The sequence below is a fragment of the Marmota flaviventris genome, unplaced genomic scaffold (genome assembly GCF_047511675.1).
Source record: "Marmota flaviventris isolate mMarFla1 unplaced genomic scaffold, mMarFla1.hap1 Scaffold_49, whole genome shotgun sequence".
In the NCBI taxonomy this organism is placed as follows: domain Eukaryota; kingdom Metazoa; phylum Chordata; class Mammalia; order Rodentia; family Sciuridae; genus Marmota; species Marmota flaviventris.
In genome coordinates, this window is record NW_027288305.1 from 1271635 (window position 1) to 1291345 (window position 19711).

The 19711-nt window shown below is 38.2% G+C and overlaps 1 protein-coding gene across 1 annotated transcript in view; it reads right to left on the minus strand.

Annotated features, from left to right (window-relative positions):
- Positions 1–524: 524 nt before the first annotated feature.
- Positions 525–19711, minus strand: part of LOC139704309 (uncharacterized) — a 58915-nt gene continuing 39728 nt past the window's right edge. Inside the window, exons 3-7 of the mRNA XM_071607269.1 lie at positions 16736–16760; positions 14056–14109; positions 12996–13090; positions 11769–11857; positions 525–598 (exon numbers count right to left, since the gene is read on the minus strand). Coding sequence (XP_071463370.1) covers positions 11849–11857; positions 12996–13090; positions 14056–14109; positions 16736–16760 — 183 coding nt within the window. The 3' untranslated portion in view covers positions 525–598; positions 11769–11848. The remainder of the gene's footprint in view (positions 599–11768; positions 11858–12995; positions 13091–14055; positions 14110–16735; positions 16761–19711) is intronic.

Here is a 19711-nt window from a genome sequence, read left to right on the forward strand (position 1 = left end):
TTTTAGTTTGGGGCGGACACAACATCTTTGTTTGTATGTGGTGCTGAGGATCCAACCTGGGCTGCCCGCATGCCCGGCGAGTGCACTATCGCTTGAGCCACATCCCCTCTAGGGTGGCTTTTTAATGCGGTGCTGGGTGTTCAACCCAGTACCTCACACATGCTAGGGAAGTTCTCTACCACTGATCCATAACCCTAGTTTCCAAAGTCCTTTACTTAATCTTTTTTTTGGGGGGGGCGGGGAGTGTATGTGTGTAGTACAAGGGATTGAATCCATGGCCTTATATCAGCAAAACAAGCACTCTACTGACTAAGCTATATTTTCAGCCCTGATCTGTAGTTGGTTAACAATGACAATGGAGCAGCCTGTCATTCAGACTTTGATTTTGTGCCCACTTGGCTCAGGTTGGAGGCAATGCCTGAAGCCTTGACCAATCAGTCTCTTAGGTGAGAACTGTCCAATCCTCAGGCAGCCGGTGATGAGGGGAAGGACTTCCACAATCTTCTGTTCCCTTGGTGTCTTGAGCCCGCCATTTTTTCAATCTTTTTGTAGGCTTCTGTCCTGGATCTGGAGCTCAGGTGTCTCTGCTATGCAGAATCTGAAAACAAACCACAGGGAGAACGCTGAGAACCCTGAAAGCCAGGAAATGGTAAGTGTGCCTTGCTACCTTGAGACTGGGTAGGAAGGTGGCTTAAAGCTGACAGGAGTGGCAATGGTGGAAACTGGGAGTTGTGGCTAGTGACTACTCATGGTCCTCTCCAGAGTCTTGTGTCCACAGGGTCACTCTGTGGAAGCTTAGCCTTCACCTCCCTCTGACTAGTCTAGCGAGGCTTAGATTGGCAGTTGAAAACCTGGGCATTTTGTTCCATAATTGTATGGTGTTTTCAGCTACTTTCTGAAGCCCTTTGTGAGCATCCATGTGCCATGAGTCCAGCATGTCCCAGATTGTGTGGTGAAGACTGGAATCATTATCAGGAGAGAACCCCATATCCATTTTTTGTACTCCTGAATGAGAGAGGCTGCTGATTTAGGGCTTGTTACTCACGAGGGTTTGTTTGTTTATTTATTTAATTTATTTTTGTGTGTGTGAGTGAGTGTGTGTGTATGTGTGTGTGTGTGTGTTGTTTTCTTTTTGGTACCAGAAATTCAACCCAGAGGCATTAATCCACTGATTCCCATCCCCACCCCTTTTTTATATTTTTATTTAGAGACAGGGTCCCTTTGAGTTTCTTAGGGTCTCATTAATTTGATGATGCTGGCTTTTAACTCATTCTCTTCATGAGTCCTGAGATTTTTAAATGTAGGGGAAGCAGTATCTCAAATCCAGAACAAAATTCTGAAATCCAGAACTTCAGCTGAGCTCTCCATAGGTCTCAGAATAAAACCCTTGTTTTCTATCTCTCTGTTCACATATCCAAAAATAGGATTCTCTGTTCACAGTGAATAAGTATAAAATAGAATAGATATTATAATGACCATGTAATGAGGATAATGGGCCTCACTCAACAACACCTGGAGTCTAACTGAAAGATATATTAATTGGCACCATCAAGGCCTATTTCAAATGTAAAAGACCTTGAAGCCCACTTGTGGGAACACCTTCAACAAATTCCTTTTTGAAGAAAAAAGGATGGTCACTGAAAGGATGAAAGTGAACCCATATGGTAGTCAGGATGCCTTTTCCAAAGCCTATTTTAAATGCATTTTGCTCCATGTTCTGCCCAAAACCATCAGGAAACTTCTAAGATGGCACACTAAAATGAGTTTGTTTTTTTTTCCTTCTGGTATCATTCCTCATACCACATGATGGGAGTTCTATTTCTTCTTGCTTAAATAGATTTTTTTCTTCAAAATTTATGAGACAAGCATCCAGATGCAATTGGCAAACTGAGAAATTTTGGTTCATCTCAAAACTCCACTTTCAGCATTATCAATCATTATTTTCTCATGTTTTATTTCAGATGTATGCATCATTTATAATGTTTTTCTTCAAGAACTGGAGGGAATTTTTTAAAAGATTTTAATTTATCATTCTGAGATTTTCACATGAGAAGAAACCAAAATAAAATTAGGTGATATTGAAAAGAATGAATATCTCCTAAGTGAGGTTTATGTGTCCCAATTAAAGATTTTTAAAAACTGTAATGGGTCCTCAATTGAGGGTTTATTTATTTATTTGTTTGTTTATTTATTGGCATATTTTATCTTAATTTTTATTCTACACAAGTAGTATTAACTTGATAAGACTGTGGATTTGAATAACCAATTACTTTACCAAAGCAATCTTCAAAGAATCCATATTTGTGTCCACTTTTAGTATTGTTAAGAGCAACAGAAAGGTCTACCTAAATTCAACCATGGGAAAAATAACATTGGACATGAGGGCATAAAACTGATCAATCTAAAGTTAAAATTTTGGACTGGTGGTACAATTCAATGGTAAAGCATGTATGCATAGTGTGCAGGGTACTGGGTTACAACCTTAGCAACACACACACAAAATGCAGATGTTAAGGGGGGAAATGATATTAAAAATAAAGCAAAATGTTAAAATTATGTATCATTCTTCTACCTATATACACACTTAATAAAAAGCTACTCATGTTATAAGTTTCTCTCTTTAAAGTCACAAATCAGTAGATGGATTAAGATACATTGGACAATCTAGAAAATATCTACCTTCAGTCAGCAGGAAATGCTGGAGTACACTGAGCGTTAGCTCTGTCTTGAGCAAAGTACCTTATTTGGCACCAAATCCCTAATTGCCAGAATTACCCTCAGTAAAGAGGGGCTGCACATACCAGTGACCCTGAGTACTCTTCTCTAGCTGACCCTACCATAATGCCTTTGATCAGACAAATACAGACCTCTGTCATGCCAAAAGGAACTCCTCACACCACTGCTGTGATTGTCCCTCCAGGGCCAGAGGCTGGGTTGATCTACACACCCTACAAATACCTTACACATTGGCATCAGCCACTTCAGTCCTTGAGTATCCTTTGAACCCAATGGTGTATGAGGTGCAGTGTCTACTAAAGTTTGAAGGCACAATATGTGTGTCCATCCTTTCCAAAGGATTGTGACTGAAGGTGGAGCTGACACTGTCAACTAACCTATGAACTTCTATCTCTGAACTCTTTGCCCAATAATGACCTGACCAGCCTGCCTGCTGATCACTTAAGTGATCATTGCCTTTGCTTGCCTGTGCTCAGTGCAGCAAGATGAGGGACTTGTTTGTTCATTTGTCTTACCATCTAGACAAACAAAATACAAATAAAACATTGTCTTCCAGCTCAGCTTTTGGTCCACCAACTCCACCCCTGTGTGGATGAAAGTGGTTCTAGAACCTGTACTGAATAATAGTAAGGTATTAGGGACCAAATCATTCCAAGCACTGATCATCTTTCAATGTCTACCCCGAGAGCCTGGTAGGAAGGCTTCCATGGGAGACATATGGCCCTTGACTACACAGTGACAGAGGGAGTAACAGTGAAAGACTTCTAGGAAACTTTTCTTCTCATAGCAAAGTCACACTCCTCTCTGAATGAACTGTGTGCTGATGCAACATTCATGAACTCGGTCAGGCAAGTCATTGGTGAAGTGATTTGAAAAGTATTCAAATTTCATGTACTGTTCAGTCACTACAGTGCCCTCCAAGGGCAGAGGTGCATTTTTAAAAATACATTTCCTCTCATATCTGAAGTATACGAAGATTATGCCATGAGAGAAAAACTTAAGAAGATGTTTTAAAAGTAATGCAAAGAACAAAAGTCCAAAAAACGATTTTTTAAAATTTCAGAGTTATTTAAGAGCTAAAATTTAAGAGTTATTGGGATAGAAGAAGGCATAGAGGACCAAATCACAGGAATATACAATCTATTCAATGAAATAATACCAGAAATCTTTCCAAACATGAGGAATAAATTGGAAATCCAAATTCAAGAAGCCTACAGGATGCCAAACGTACAAAATCACAACAGATCCATATCAAGGCACAGAATAATGAAAATCCCAACATACAGAATAAGGAGAGAATTTTAAAAGCCAAGAGAAAAAGGAATAAGACTACATATAGGGGAAAACCAATTGGAATAATGGCAGATTTTTCAACCCAGACCCTGAAAGCTAGAAGATCCTGGAACAACATATATCAAGCTCTGTAAGATAATTGGTGCCAATCAAGAATCTTGTATCCAGCAAAATTAAGCTTTAGATTTGAAAATGAAATAGAAACCTTCCATGATAAACAAAAGTTAAAAGTATTTATTACTAGACAACTGGTGCTACAAAACATCCTTGGCAAAATATTTCATGAAGAGGAAATGAAAAACAGCAATGAAAATCAACAGAGGGAGGTATGCAGTAAAGGAAAAAACTAATCAAAGAGGAAAACCAAGTCAAGTTAAATAACAGAAATAAACAAATATGGCTGGAAATACAAACCATGTCTCAATAGTAACCCTAAATGTTAATGGCTTATACTCAACAACAACAAAAAGATATGGGTTGCAGATTGGATAAAATAAAAGACCCAACAATATGCTGCCTGAAGGTAACTCATCTGATATGAAAAGACATATACAAACTGAAAGTAATAGGTTTGGAAAAATCATACCACTCACATGGACTGTGTAAGGAAGCAGGGGTTTCTATACTCATATCAAATAAAGTAGACTTCAAGTCAAAATTAATCAAAATGGGTAAAGATTGACATTACATACTGCTCAAGGAATCCTATACCAATAAACCACAGCAATCATAAATATATTTGCCCCAAACCTTGGTGCAGCTATGATCATCAAACAAACTCTTTTCAAGTTCAAGAGTCAAATTGACCACAACACAATAATCTTGGTTGACTTTATCAGACCTCTCTCATCACTAGATAGATCTTCCAAACATAAGTTGAATAAAGAAACTATAGAACTCAATAACACAATCAATAACTTAGACTTATCTGACATATATAGAATATTTCAACCTGCACCAAGTGCATACACTTTCCTCTTAGCAGCACATGGATACTTCTATAAAATAGACCATATAATGTGCCACAAAGCAACTCTTAGCAAATACAAAAAGTTAGAGATACTACCATGCATTTTATTGGATCATAATGGAATGAAATTGGAAATCAACAACAAAATAAAAAACAAAATTTTCTCCATCACTTGGAGCCTAAACAATATGCTACTTAATGAACAATGGGTTCCAGAAGACATCACGGAGGAGATTAAAAAATTCTTATAAGTAAATGAGAACATAGACACAACATATCAAAATCTCTGGGACACTATGAAAGCAATGCTAAAAGGAAAATTCATTGCATGGACTTTATTTCTTAAAAAAAAGTCAAAAAATATATGACCTCACCCTACATCTCAAAGACCTAGGAAAAGAAGAACAAATCAGTAGCAAAAGCAGAAGAAGACAAGAAATAATTAAAATTAGAGCTGGAATCAATGAAATTTAAAAAAGGAACAATATAAAAATTGACAAAACAAAAAGTTGGTTCTTTGAAAAAATAAATAAAATTGATAGACCCTTAGCCACGCTAATGAAGAGAAGAGAGAGCTCAAATTACCAGCATACATGATGAAAAAGGTAATATCACAACTGACACTACAGAAATACAGAGGATCATTAGAAATTATTTTGAAATCTTAAACTCCAATAAAATCGAAGGCATTGAAGGCATTGACAGATTTCTTAAGTCATATGATCTTCCCAGATTGAGTCAGGAAGATATAAACAATTTAAACAGACCAATATCAAGTGAGAAAACAAAAGACGCCATCAGAGGCTTACCAACCACGAAAAGCCCAGGACCGGATGTTTACACAGGTGAGTTCTACAAGTCCTTTAAAGAAGAACTAATACCAACACTCTTCAATTTATTTCAGGATATAGTAAAATAGGCAGTCATTCCAAACTCATTTTATGATGCCAATATCACCCTGATCTCCAAACCAGGCAAAGACACATCAAAAAAGAAAACTTTAGACCAATATGTCTAATGAACATAGATGCAAATTTCTCAATAAAATTCTGGCAAATCTAATACAAAAAATTTGTGCACCATGATCAAGTGGGATTCATCCCAGGGATGCAAGTTTGGTTCAACATACAGAAATCAAAAAATATAACTCACCACATCAATAGACTTAAAGGTAAAAATCATATGGTCACCACAATAGACACAGAAAAAGCATTTGACAAAATATAACATCCAGTTAAGTTCAAAACACTAGAAAAACTAGGGATAACAGGAACATATCTCAACGTTTTAAAGGCTATCTATGCTAATCCTCAGGCCAACATCATTCTAAACAGACAAAAATTGAACGCATTCCCTCTAAAATCTGGAACAAGACAGGAATGCCCTCTCACACCACTTCTATTCAACATAGTTCTTGAAACATTGGCCAGAGCAATTAGACAGATGAAAGAAATTAAAGGAATACACATAGGAAAAGAAGAACTTAAATTAGCACTATTTGCTGACAATATGATTCTATACCTAGAAGACCCCCCAAAACTCCACCAGAAAATTTCTAGAACTAGTAATTGAATTCATCAAAGTAGCAGTATATAAAATCAAAACCCATGAATCAAAGGCATTTCTGTATATCAGTGACAAATCCTCTGAGAAGGAAATAAGGAAAACTACCCCATTCACAATAACCTAAAAAATAAGATAATTGGGAATCAACTTAACAAAAGAGGTGAAAGATCTGTATAATAAAAACTACAGAAGCCTAAAGAGAGAAATCAAAGAAGACCTTAGAAGATGGAAAGATCTACCTTGTTCTTGGTTAGGCAGAATTAATATTATCAAAATGACTATACTACCAAAAGCACTATACATGTTTAATGCATTTCTCATCAAAATTCCAATGGCATTCCTCATAGAAATAGAAAAGGCAATCATGAAATTCATATGGAAAAATAAGAGACTCAGAATAGCTAAAGCAATCCTTAGCAGGATAAGTGAAGCAGGTGGCATCACTATACCAGACCTTAAACTATACTACAGAGCAATAGTATCAAAAACAGCATGCTATTCACACCAAATCAGTCTTGTAGACCAATGATAGAGAATAGAGGACACAGAGAGTAACCCCCCAAATTACAATTATCTTATATTTTAAAAAGGTGCCAAAAATATGCACTGGAGAAAAGAGAGCATCTTCAAAAAATGGTACTAGGAAAACTGGAAACCCATATGCAACAATATGAAATTGAACCCTTATCTTTCACCTGCACAAGACTAAACTCAAAATGGATCAAGAACCTAGGAATGAAACCTGAAACTCTGTGCCTAATAGAATAAAAAAGTAGGCCCTAATCGTCATCATGTGGGATTAGGCCCAACTTCCTTAATAAGACTCCTATAGCACAAAAATTAAAAGCAAGAATCAATATATAGGATAGAATCAAACCAAAAAGTTTCTTGAAGCAAAAGAAACAATCTGTGAGGTGAACAGAGAGCTTACATCCTGGGAGCAAATTTTTACCCCTCACACATCAGATGGAGCACTAATCTCTAGGATATACAAAGAACTCAAAAAGCTAAGCACAAAAAAACAAAACAAAACAAAACAGAAACTCAAAAAACCCAATCAACACATGGGCCAAGGACTTGAAAAAACACTTCTCAGAAGAGGATATACAATCAATCAAGAAATATATTTTAAAAATGCTCATCATCTATAGCAATTAGAGAAATGCAAATCAAAACTACTTTAAGTTTGGGCTGGGGATGTGGCTCAAGTGGTAGCACGCTCGCCTGGCATGCGTGCGGCCTGGGATCAATTCTCAGCACCACAAACAAACAAAGATGTTGTGTCCACTGAAATATATATATATATATATATACATATATATATATATATATATATATATATATATATATATATATATATATATATAAATTCTCTCTCTCTCTCTCTCTAAAAAAAAAAAAAAAACTACTCTAAGTTATTATCTCACTCCAGTCAGAATGACAGCTATTATGAAGACAAACAACAAAAATGTTGGAGAGGATGTGGAGAAAAATCTACACTCATACATTCCTGGTTGGACTGCAAATTGGTGCAGCCAATATGGAAAGCAGTATGGAGATTCTTTGGAAATCTGGGAATGGAACCACCATTTGACTCAGGTATCCCTTCTCCTTGGACTATACCCAAAGGAATTAAAAACAGCATACAACAGGGACACAGCCACATCAATGTTTATAGCAGCACAATTCACAATAGCTAAACAGTGGAGCCAACCTAGATGCCCTTCAGTGGATGAATGGATTTAAAAATGTGGCACATATACACAATAGAATTTTATTCAGCAATAAGAGAGAATAAAATCATGGCATTTGCAGGTAAATGAATGGCACTGGAGAAGATAATGCTAAGTGAAATTAGCCAATCCAAAAAAAAAGGCCAAATGTTTTCTCTGATACAAGGAGGCTGACTCATAGTGGGATAGGGAGGGGGAGCATGGGATGATTAGATGAATTCTAGATAGGAAAGAGGAGTGGGAGGTAAAGGGAGGGGCAGGGGATTAAAAAGGATGGTGGAATGTGATGGGCATCATTATTCAAAGTACATGTATGAAGACTTGAATTGGGGGTCAACATACTTTATATGCAACCTGAGATATGAAAAAATTGTGGTATATATGTGGGATAAGAATTGTAATGCAAAAAAACACAGAAAGTAATTGTGTTAAGGCATGAATTAGTGTGAACATACTTAATATACAAAGGTATGAAAAATTGTGCTCTATATGTGTAATAAGAATTGGAATATATTCCACTGTTGTATATATGTAAATATATAAAATCAATAAAAAATTCATATGCCATTCTCACTACAGAGCCCTTCCAAGGGCAGAAGTTGCATTTTTTAAAAAAAAAAATTCCTCTCATATATGAAGTATTAGAAGATTGTGCCATGAGAGAAAAACTTAAAAAGTTTTAAAAGTAATGCAAAGAACAATGCTGCAACACTATTTTTTAAAAGATGGATACTTGATTTAAAATTATTGAACCTGTATTTTATATCTCCTTATTAAAATTTTGAGAACAAGATACAATCATTCTGTGTCACATTACTAGGCAAACTGTTGAAGTACTGTTTTAAACCTGCCTGTATATAAAATTATCATGAAGGATGTAAAACCCATAATTTCCTTTTTGCTGTATGCATGTAATGAAATTGTAGATAGAAGTGTATTGCATTAAAAATGAACAAAAACTAGACACTTTTACTATACAAGACTGCTGATGAAGAAATGTGTTTGTGTGTGTGTGCATGTGTGTGAGTGTGTGTGTGAAAGAAGATATCACAGGGACAAATGAGTTGTGGCTTTGAATTACATGATGTGTGCCACATGACCTTAATGCAAATTTGCCAAATTTGATACTGTAAAAAAATTGATAACTGTTCTAATATCTGAGTAGTAAGTTTTTAAAAAGTTTTTAAAAACATGTCATCATGGACTAATTTTGGTTGTTACAGTCATCAATGTCAACCCAAAAAATTCAGAGGTAAAAATTATGTGTGATCGAAACACCAGTTGACAGACAAACTTAGAGCTTTATTCTATTCAGAGAAGGCAGATGCATTGGAAATCTTTATTTTTTTTAATACTGGAGATAACTGTATACCTACCAAAGTTTTTACAAATATGATTTTTTTTTTAATTTCCATTCTGGACAACAGTGGTCAGCAGAATCATCAGTTGGCACCTTCATGGTGACCTCTCCATCACCTTGTCTCACTTGAACTGTTTTAATTTTATGCTCTGCAGTAGTCAATTATTTGTATTCAGCTAGTTCTCCTTTAATGTGCCACTGCTCTGTCTTTGTGTTACACATTCTGTTGTTTTGATTTATTTACAATACATGCTGTGCCATTATGATTTTAACTTTGTTGTGTTGGTTGAATAACTTGTAATACTTAAATGCTTGAGGTCACAGTGAAAAACCATTCCAGTATTTCTTTCAGCTCCATTTCAAATATAATTAACCTGAATATTTTGGATGTTTATCAAAGATCTTTTTATGAGGAAAGTAAATTTATGAAATAATAGATGTGTAACATATATGAGTAATGTTGGCTTTGAACAAATTTTGAAAACTTAGTTGACAAAATATTGGATCACCTGAAAAGAAGCATGAATTTTGAAATCTGAATGCCTTGGTTCTCAGTATTATCATTCTTTTTTCATATATATATATATATATATATATATATATATATATATATATATATATATATATTATCAATGGACCTTTATTTATTTATATGAGGTGCTGAGAATCAAACCCAGTGCCTCACATATGCGAGGCATTGAGCTACAACACAACACCATCATTCTTTAAAAAAAAAAAAATATTTTTAGTTGTAAATGGACTCAATGCCTTTATATATTTTGTTTATTATGTGTGGTGCTTAGGATCAAACCCATGGCCTCACATGTGTGAGGTAAGTACTCTACTACTTAGCCACAACCCCAGTCCCTGTATTATCATTCTTTATTGAATTTATTTCTTATTAAAGTATATAGTTTTTAAGACATTTTTTACAGTATTATGTAACTTTTAGCATGGTTAGATTTGAGTGATGTTCATATGTTACCATAGAGCAGACATTTATATTTTGTCTAGACTTTATTATATCAGTAGTTTTCATGCACTATATATATATACAGCAAGCAACCTATTTCCAATGAGAATCATGTCAGTTAATGTATTTAAAGCCATCATTACAAGTTTGTAATGTATGTTTTCCAACTTGTTTTATATGTATGTGATATATTACAAAAAATATTGTTCTTAATTGAAAAAAGGATATAAAATGTAAAACCACAATTTTTCATAAATGAATATTGCCAATTTTTTTCCCAGCCCTTTCTTATATTGGGTGTTTTGACTTGAGATTCAGTTAGCTAATGAATGGATAAATTAAACACTTATGAAATTTAGTTGGGATTTAACTTAGCTTGTAATTTAATTATTTGTTTCTTTATTGCATCCATTCACCCACATCAATAATTTAGTGAATGTTATAATACCAATCTAAAAAACAACCAAAAAAGCAAACTGAGGGGAATGGGAGGAGAGGAGTGATGGTGATGGAAGTTACCAGGTAAAATCTTTGTAATTCATCAAGATCTGCCTCAGGAACATATTCCTCTTTTAGTGTGTGTGTTTTTAAAAATTTGTTTTAATTAGATAAACATGACAGTACAATGATCTTGACATATCACATTTTTTAATAAGATGGGGTATAATTTCTCATTTTTCTGAGTGTACAGGTTGCAGAATCATATTGGTCATGCAGTCATGTATATACATACAGCAATACTAATGTCTATTTTATTCTGCTGACCTTCCTTTCCCTCCTTCCCCTCCCCTCCCCTCCCATCAGTTCTCTCTACCCAATCTAATGTGACACACTTCTTTTTTTCCCTCACATCATCATACATGTATTCTGTATAACGATGAGGGTCTCCTTCCATCTTCCGTGCAATTCCACTTCTCCCTCACTTTCCCTCCCACCTCTCTTCCCAAGTGTGTTTTATTTTACAGAATGAATTTAAAAAGCAACTGTTACCAAGTAAATATAATTTAATATAAAAATTTAACATGAAGTACTAATATTAAAATTATTAAACAAAGAACATATAAGTCTGCAAATTCCATACAATATAGACAGTTATGTCTTTGAAAACGAGAAACAAGCTCCTGCTCCGAGTCTTACAGGTTAATTTCAGCTGCTGTGCACTGCAGGTATCATCTCTCCTGTGTCCCAGGGCCAAAATCTCTGCTCTCCCAGGTGTCTTATGGGGTCTATAAAACAGAACAAGGTAAAAAGGTCACTTGGGATGAGTTGCTGGCCACAGAGAGTGGCCAGGACCACAATTGTCCTCAGGAAATGCAAGATGAACTTGTGCCCTGATCTCTCCTGGGGTCTGGGAAGGGAGCACTGAGGCTGGTATGCTGCCCTCAGCTGAGGGTGTTGTCTGTGGGAAGAGTGTCTATGAATGTCCTCAGGAGGAAATTCTCATGGATATTCACCTTCAGAACCTTCTGAGGCTGCTTCCCTAGAGAGTGAACATGAGGCAATGGAAGAGTTCTCTAGGACATTTGGGTGTAAGGGCTGAGTATCATACATCTGGGACCCTGAAGAGCAGCATCTGTGATGACACAGAGTGGAGCAAGGACCCTGGCTCCTCCAGCCCTACTCTCTGTAGTGCCATTCCTCAGAGAGCTTCCTGCACTGATTTTAACCAAATTGCACCTTCCCTTGCATGGCCATGGTCACATGCAACTATGGAACCTTCAGTGCTCTAATTGATTCTTATGGATTGCAAAAAAGTGCAACAAAGAAACTTAAGAAAGCAAAGGAGAATATGTGGACTGATTTGACCTCTGCTCTCCTTCCCATTCTTTCCAGACTCACATTTCCTCTTCCTAAACTGCTTTATCGCCTTTGTTGCATTGAGCCCACATATTAAAACAGGAGAGGGCCCCTGGAAACAATTCATGTTAGGGGACATACATTCCAATTGTGTAATCTTGACCTGGGAAAGGAAGGATACATTCATGCATGCTCAGAGCCAGCAAAGGCAGGAGAACCCAGCTATTCAGTGGTCAGTAAAACAGAACCAGATTGTTTGTGTCTCATGTATCAGGCAACAACTCAGTATTTCTGATGCTCCCTACAACTCAAACTCAGTGTATGGGTATGCAGTATTACTCAGCATGATTCAGTGGTATTGCCTGTGGTAAAAAAAAGTAGGGAAAGACTAAGAATGTTAGTGCAGAGAGATTTAACAGACATTGAAAGTCCAAGGACCTCAAAGATCTGGATGAGGAAAGCACCTTTAGAAAAGTCATAAAATGTGGGAAAGATGAAACATGGAAAATCTACAGAGTCTTTACATAAGAAAGAATAATTAAGAGAAACCAATAGAAAATCAATTACTTGCAGATTTCTTGTCCTTTTTTCCTCCTCCTCATCCTCTGAATCACTTTCTATGTTTTCTCTGTGGACCATGGCCGTGATGGTGATGATGTGGCCTTAGAAAAAGGAAAGGCAGAGTTAAAGTCAAGGTGAGAACTTAAGTTGCTCCTGCTCCTGGTGTTCTAGAACCCACAGTCAAAGCTCTCCATTCTTTCTCTTGTCTGCATTCCTGTCTCCTGGCCTCCATCACCTCACCTCTGCAATGAGAAATAGATCTAGCATCCCAAGAGCTCTTTTCCAGTTCACATTCTGCCATTGTACTTGGTAGGGATTCTGTGTCATCCTGTTCCTCCAAGAGGCAGCCAGAGTCTCCCTGATTTTCTGGACTTAGGCCTCTTAAATACAAGCAAATTCAGATTTTCCTCCTAGTACCAGGGCTTGGGAATTAGACGAAGACTGGAGGTTAGAAACATGTTCAAGGAGGAACTTCTCCCCACTCTTTTACAGGAGAACAAAGTGGCCTGTCCAGGGAGCACAGAAACAATTTTCTTTAAGTTGCCCACATTTGGGAGTTCATTTTCAACCAGAAATAGACAAAACACAGAAGAGAAAGTACTGCTCTAAAAGGATAACAATCAGAGGGGAATTGTGACTTCTTACTCACTGCTTATCACTAGTGAGAGCTTCAATTACAGGTTTGCAAAGTGCTTCTAAGAAAGTATGTCCCACTAGATTCTTTCCATTTTTGTGGGTCAAACCTAAAGTGCAGATCTTATTTCTTTCATGCACAATGCCAAAAAATAATCAATAATGAAAGCCAAGCTACTTGATGTTTATTAGAGGCAAATTTAGGACAGAATGGGACTTAACATGGAAGATTGTGTTTACCTGGCAAAGCAAAAGTTGTCTTCTTATGAACAGGATGTCAGAAGGTCTACTAACTCTTCTTTTATGAAAATAATACATATTTCTGGTTTTTTTTCTATTTTATTCCCATTCCTCATTTCCCACATGAGTAGTTGAACTCAAATCTTACCATGAAACCTTTCCCATTTTGTCATACCCCAAGGGCTGTTCCTACCTGCAGGCACTTCCTCGTCACAGCTTGAATCATAATCTTTGCTCCATGTCCAACCTTTAGAGACACAGACACCATCAACAGAGTTACTTAAGATTGACTCATTCTTTCTTCTACACAACTAAGCTTATGATGGTTGCTAGGGTTGGATGTTTTTTTATCCCACAATGGATTGTGTGATTGAGGCTTGGTCCTCAGTATGGCCACAATGAGATTTGTGAAATCTGTGTGAGGAAGGGTCTGCTTGGAGGTGTTGAGGACATTTGATGGTATGAGAGTCAGAAGTAAGAATACAGATTTCTCAAACCCTTGTTAGATCCTGTTATATAAGAAGAGCAAATGAATCAACTGATCCCTGCTGGCTTCGTGTCTCCCCATGTGATGTCTCTCTCCTACACCTGCATCCCTGCTGACACCACCAATCATGCAATGCAGCTAAGAGGGTATTCACTAAAGCCAAGTGTTTGCCAGTGCCATGCTCTTGTATCTCCAGAACTGTAAGCTAAACACACCCACCTGTATAATTTATTCAATTTCTGGGTTTCGTTTTTGGAAAGAAAAATATAGTGATACTAATATTAATAGTCAGGATCATCTTCATCTCTGTTCTGGGTTCTCAGACCCTCTCTGAGTTCTGGGGAGTCAGAGGCCTCAAACAGGATGCTGCAAACAATTGCAAACCTTCTAATGAGAGAGTGGAGCTGTAAGGAGTCAAATTTTAACTACTTTCTTCCATTGGAACATTATCCCTCTCTCGTTGAAACAGACCAAGCTGACATGCAAACTGTGATGCCAACAGTTTCAGGAATATAAACTCACAGAACATACACTGTGCCATCATCAGAGCAGCGGCCCAGAAGAGAATGGCAATGATCTCTGCTTTATGAACATGGGTCTACTGGCCACTTTGAAAGTTTCATATTAAAATTAAAATAAAATTAAAAATACTGTTATTTTGGATGGCCAAGACCAGGAGTTCAAAGATGAAGCAGACAAGAATTTCCTTCCTCTGGGTTTCCTTGGACAGCAGTTTGCTAGCATGTTCTCACTCCTCATAATCCTCATTTATAAGTAGACTGTGGAGTCAGATTGTTAGCATGTTCTCACTCCTCATACTCCTGATTTATAAGTAGACTGTGGTGTCATGCAAAAGTGAAAAGTGCCAGGAACTCTCTGAGGGCCTGAGGAATCGACATAAACAAAGTCAACATTAAGATCCAGATGGCTCCCCTCAAAGTCAAGCATATCCCACCTAGATCTCATAAGAAATGTGTGTGAAAAGCTTGGACACAATGCTATCTTCTTAACTTCCCTACTGATTCTGGCTGGTCCTGGTCAGATCTCAGGTGGATACCTGGTTCATTGTAGAGCCTCACATGCTGAACAAGTGAGATCTTAGCACAGAGTTGCATTTATCAAATGATGTCATGGACTAAGATGAAGACACTCTGCTCAGGGAGGAGTTCAGGAATGAGAAGGAATGATGACCACAGTGGTTCTACCCTCACAGTGACAAGTCAGTGTCAGTATCCATGTATGTATGAATAGAAGGACCTAGACAGCATTTGAGACTGACTGTATGAAGACCTATCATATATACTGTCAATGTGATATCCTGCAGGCCACACAGGGGGCAGCACAGACCTAAAATAGGGATCGGACACCACTGCTGTGCTGAGCTGGACCTTCACTAGAGCCCACCTTTTGCTCTGTAACTAGATGAGCTGCAATTGTGCTGATCAGGACCCATGAAAATCCATCCAGTTAAAACATGTTTCTACAAAGTAGTGTCTACAAAAAGACCCAATAAGGTAGCTTTCAGTGTCAGTTGGATCATGCAAAGTAAGACCTTCCTTAGCTACAGTAATCTCTGGCCTGTGCATCTCCTCTGTCTCAGATGCCCACCATAAGTGAGCATAGTGCATTGGTGGACCTGAGGGTCACTGTTAAGGATTGGCCCTGTCCAGAGACTTGTGCCTAGAATGGGGATTGGAAGATGAATTCTGACACCTCTCACAAAAAATGTATAGGAACGTGAAAATGTTTCATGAGTGAAGTGTTGTGAACAATCACATGCACTGATTAAACATAGGACCTACTGACAGGTGAGGTTTGCTATTAAATGAAGTTGCTACTGGTGCAGTGACAGGAATGAAATGGAACTTTTTCTTTATAGAGTGTTGTGAAAATTTTCTGGGTTTTGATGGGATATGTTTTGCATGTTAATTGAGGGATTGGTGTGCAATGAACTGCACACATGGAGAGTTTACAGTTTGATCTATTTACACATATACAAAATCATGATCTAATGGAGATGGCTTTTTTTGTTTAAACATGTGGACATTGGCATGTTGGCATGTATATATCCAGAGAAACAAACAAATGCGCAAAAATGAACACAAAGTCACACTCAGAATCATGTTGCATGAATGCACACAGAGACACATGTATAAAACTCTCATTGACCTAACCACTTTGCTCAACTCACACAGGTGCTTCAAGGAAATATGCAGAATGGCCATAGATTTTTTTTTAATCAATTTAGACCACAAACCCCTCACTTCTCATTCTCAAGGAGGTAGTGGAATCACTGAGACTCTGCACTCAAAAGGAAGGAAGACTCTCTGACCCTTGGCATCATCTACATTTTGCAACAGGAAGAGAGTGAGGCCAGGATACATACCAATTATGGATCCTCTTGAATCCTCCTGTAAATAAAGAAAAGGAGTCACTATGAAGATCAAGCCATGCTCTGTCCTGTGTACACAAGTCTTTTGTTTACTTGGTGACATTAGAATATCCAATGAGAATGTGGTGTTGAGAGCCACAGCCGAAGGGGACCCAGCAAACTTCCAGCTGCCGGCTGATGATTGGCTCACAGCGGCCCCAGCAACATCTAGCTGATTGGCTCCTCTGCAGTGATGCTCATTGGGCTGTTTCCCTGCCCTTTCAGACCACGGAGCTGCTCATTGGGGGACTTTTTTGGCTCCACCCACATGACCCAGCCAATCGGCCTCAAGAGCAGGAGGATTGGGGGAGGTGGAGAGAAGCTTGTGTGGGAGAGAGAGGCTTGTGGAAAGCCGGTGGTGGCAGTTGAGGCTCTGAGGGTTTTTCCTGAGAGGCTGTTTTGTTTGGCGTGTGTGGTTCTAAAAATAAAGTTAGTTTCTTTTGACAAGTGGCTCCTGATTGTGCCCAGCCAGACTGCGGCATTTGGTGGCTCGCACGGGGAGTGACTGAGGGTAAGTGAAACTGCTCGCCCCTGAGGGCAGGGCGAGAGGATGGGTAGCCATTTTAAGATTCCTCTTTTGTTTTGCTTCACTTTTGATTTAAGTTCCCTGTCCCTGGAGATGAGTGAGACGGAAGAAAAACCGCTCACATCTGAGGAAAAACTATTTATGTCTGAGGAACAGATAGGGAGAAAGGACGGATGCACATGTCAGGAGGATAGAAAGGCTATAATGACTTTTTGTTGTTCCCTTTTTATTTCATTCTGTCTCGGTTTTGTTTGGCGTCATCTTGTTGGGTTGTATTATAGTAGAAATACGGGATCAGAAATTAGTAAAAAACAAACTGAAAGAGTGTTAAGTAAATTGTTAGAGGAAGGAGGCATCTCAGTAAAATCAAGAACAGTCAGGGCATACGTTGATACAATACAAAAATGTAGCCCATGGCTTTTTAAGGAGGAGTTGTTAAATATATCACAATGGAACCATCATGGTGAAGATTTAAAAAGAATAGAAAAGAAAAGCCCAGGGACTCTGCCAGTTGGCACATTGCCATTGTGGACATTCATATCTTGTTTGCTTAGTCCAAAGCCTTCAGTTCAGACAATGGTACAGGAAGGAGAAGACATAATGATTCAAGTAAAAGAGAAGGTCTCTCAAGTTAGTCAGACAGAGGAAAAGACTCAAGTAAAAGAGAAGGCCTCTCAAGCTAGTCAGACAGAGAAAGAAAGTGTAAAACAGAAAAAGCCATCAGGGGTAAAGTTACAACAGGAGACTGCTACTAACACCTTTCTATCACCAGAGGGTGTAAGTGTCCAACCAACAGCACCACCTCTACAGGAGACTGCTACTAACAACTTTCTATCACCAGAGGACGTAATTGTCCAACTAACAAGGCCACCTCCATATGCTGGGAGGTCCCCAACCCCCGCAGTTGATAGTTGGGATCCTGAGACAAGATCTCAAATATTAACATGCCCTGTATTTGAGGCAGGAGGGCAGCGATTTTACCATGTTTTAAATTTCAAAACAGTGAAGCAGCTAAAAGAGGCTGTAACAACCTATGGTCCTCAAGCACCCTTCACTGTAAGCATGGTCGAATCCATTAACAACTTGAACATGATGCCAGCAGATTGGGCTAATATGTGTAAAGCTGTGCTAAATGGAGGACAATACCTGTTATGGAAGGTTGCCAATGAGGAATTTTGCAAGGAGACGGCTAGGCGAAATGCAGCAGCTGGTTATCCTCAGAGAAATCTAGATATGTTGTTAGGAAAGGGACCTTATGAGGATCAGCAGCAACAAATTGCATATGATCCTGGTGTATATGCACAAATTGCTGTAGATGCAATTAAGGCATGGAAGACTTTACAAGGACATGGAGGTTTACAAGGTCAATTATCTAAGGTAATACAAGGAGCTAATGAACCTTATGCTGAATTTGTAGATAGGCTTATTCAAACAGCTACCAGAGTTTTTTGGAATACAGAACAAGCAATGCCATTACGAAAACACCTGGCTTATGAGCAAGTGAATCGTTGGTGCAGAGATATCATTAGACCATGGAAACATGAAGATTTAAACACATATATTAAATTATGTAGAGACATTAATGAACAAGAGCAAGTCGTGGCAGCTGCAGTAAAACAGGCTTTAGATGCCAGAGACATTAATGAACAAGGGCAAATTGTGGCAGCTGCAGTAAAACAGGCATTAGATGCCAGGCCAAGAACATGCTACAATTGTGAACAAACAGGACAATTTAAAAGGAATTGCCCCATTGGAGGAGGGTTTAACAAAACTAGGTATCAAAGGAGTAGAATACCAGGTATTTGCCCACGATGCCATAGAGGGAGACATTGGGCTAATGAATGCCATTCTCAAACCACCATAGAGGGTACTCCATTATCAAAAAACGAACAAGGACCAGGTGTTTATCCACGATATCGTGGAGAAAGGCATCGGGCTCCATTGCCAAAAAATGGACAGGGGCGCCCAATGCTCCGGGGCCCAAAACCACAAATATATGGAGCACTGGAGGAACCCAGCAACCCCATCAGGGTAGTGCCCAGGACACATTGTCCATCAGATCCCTCATCAGACAAACCAGAGGGAGCACAGGGTTGGACATCTGCGCCTCCGCCAGAGCAGTACTAACTCCAGAGATGGGAGTTCAAATCATTCCCACAGGGGTGAAAGGACCTCTTCCCAAAGGAACAGTAGGCTTATTATTGGGACGCAGCTCTTCTACTCTAAAAGGACTTATGATAAGTCCTGGGGTAATTGATCCCGATTATGAAGGTGAAATAAAAATTATAGCCAGTTCTCCAAAGGGTATATCAGTAATTTCACCAGGAGATAGAATAGCACAGTTACTAATAATACCCAGCCTACATGATAAATTTTCCAGTCGTACTGTAGAAAGAGGTTCCAAG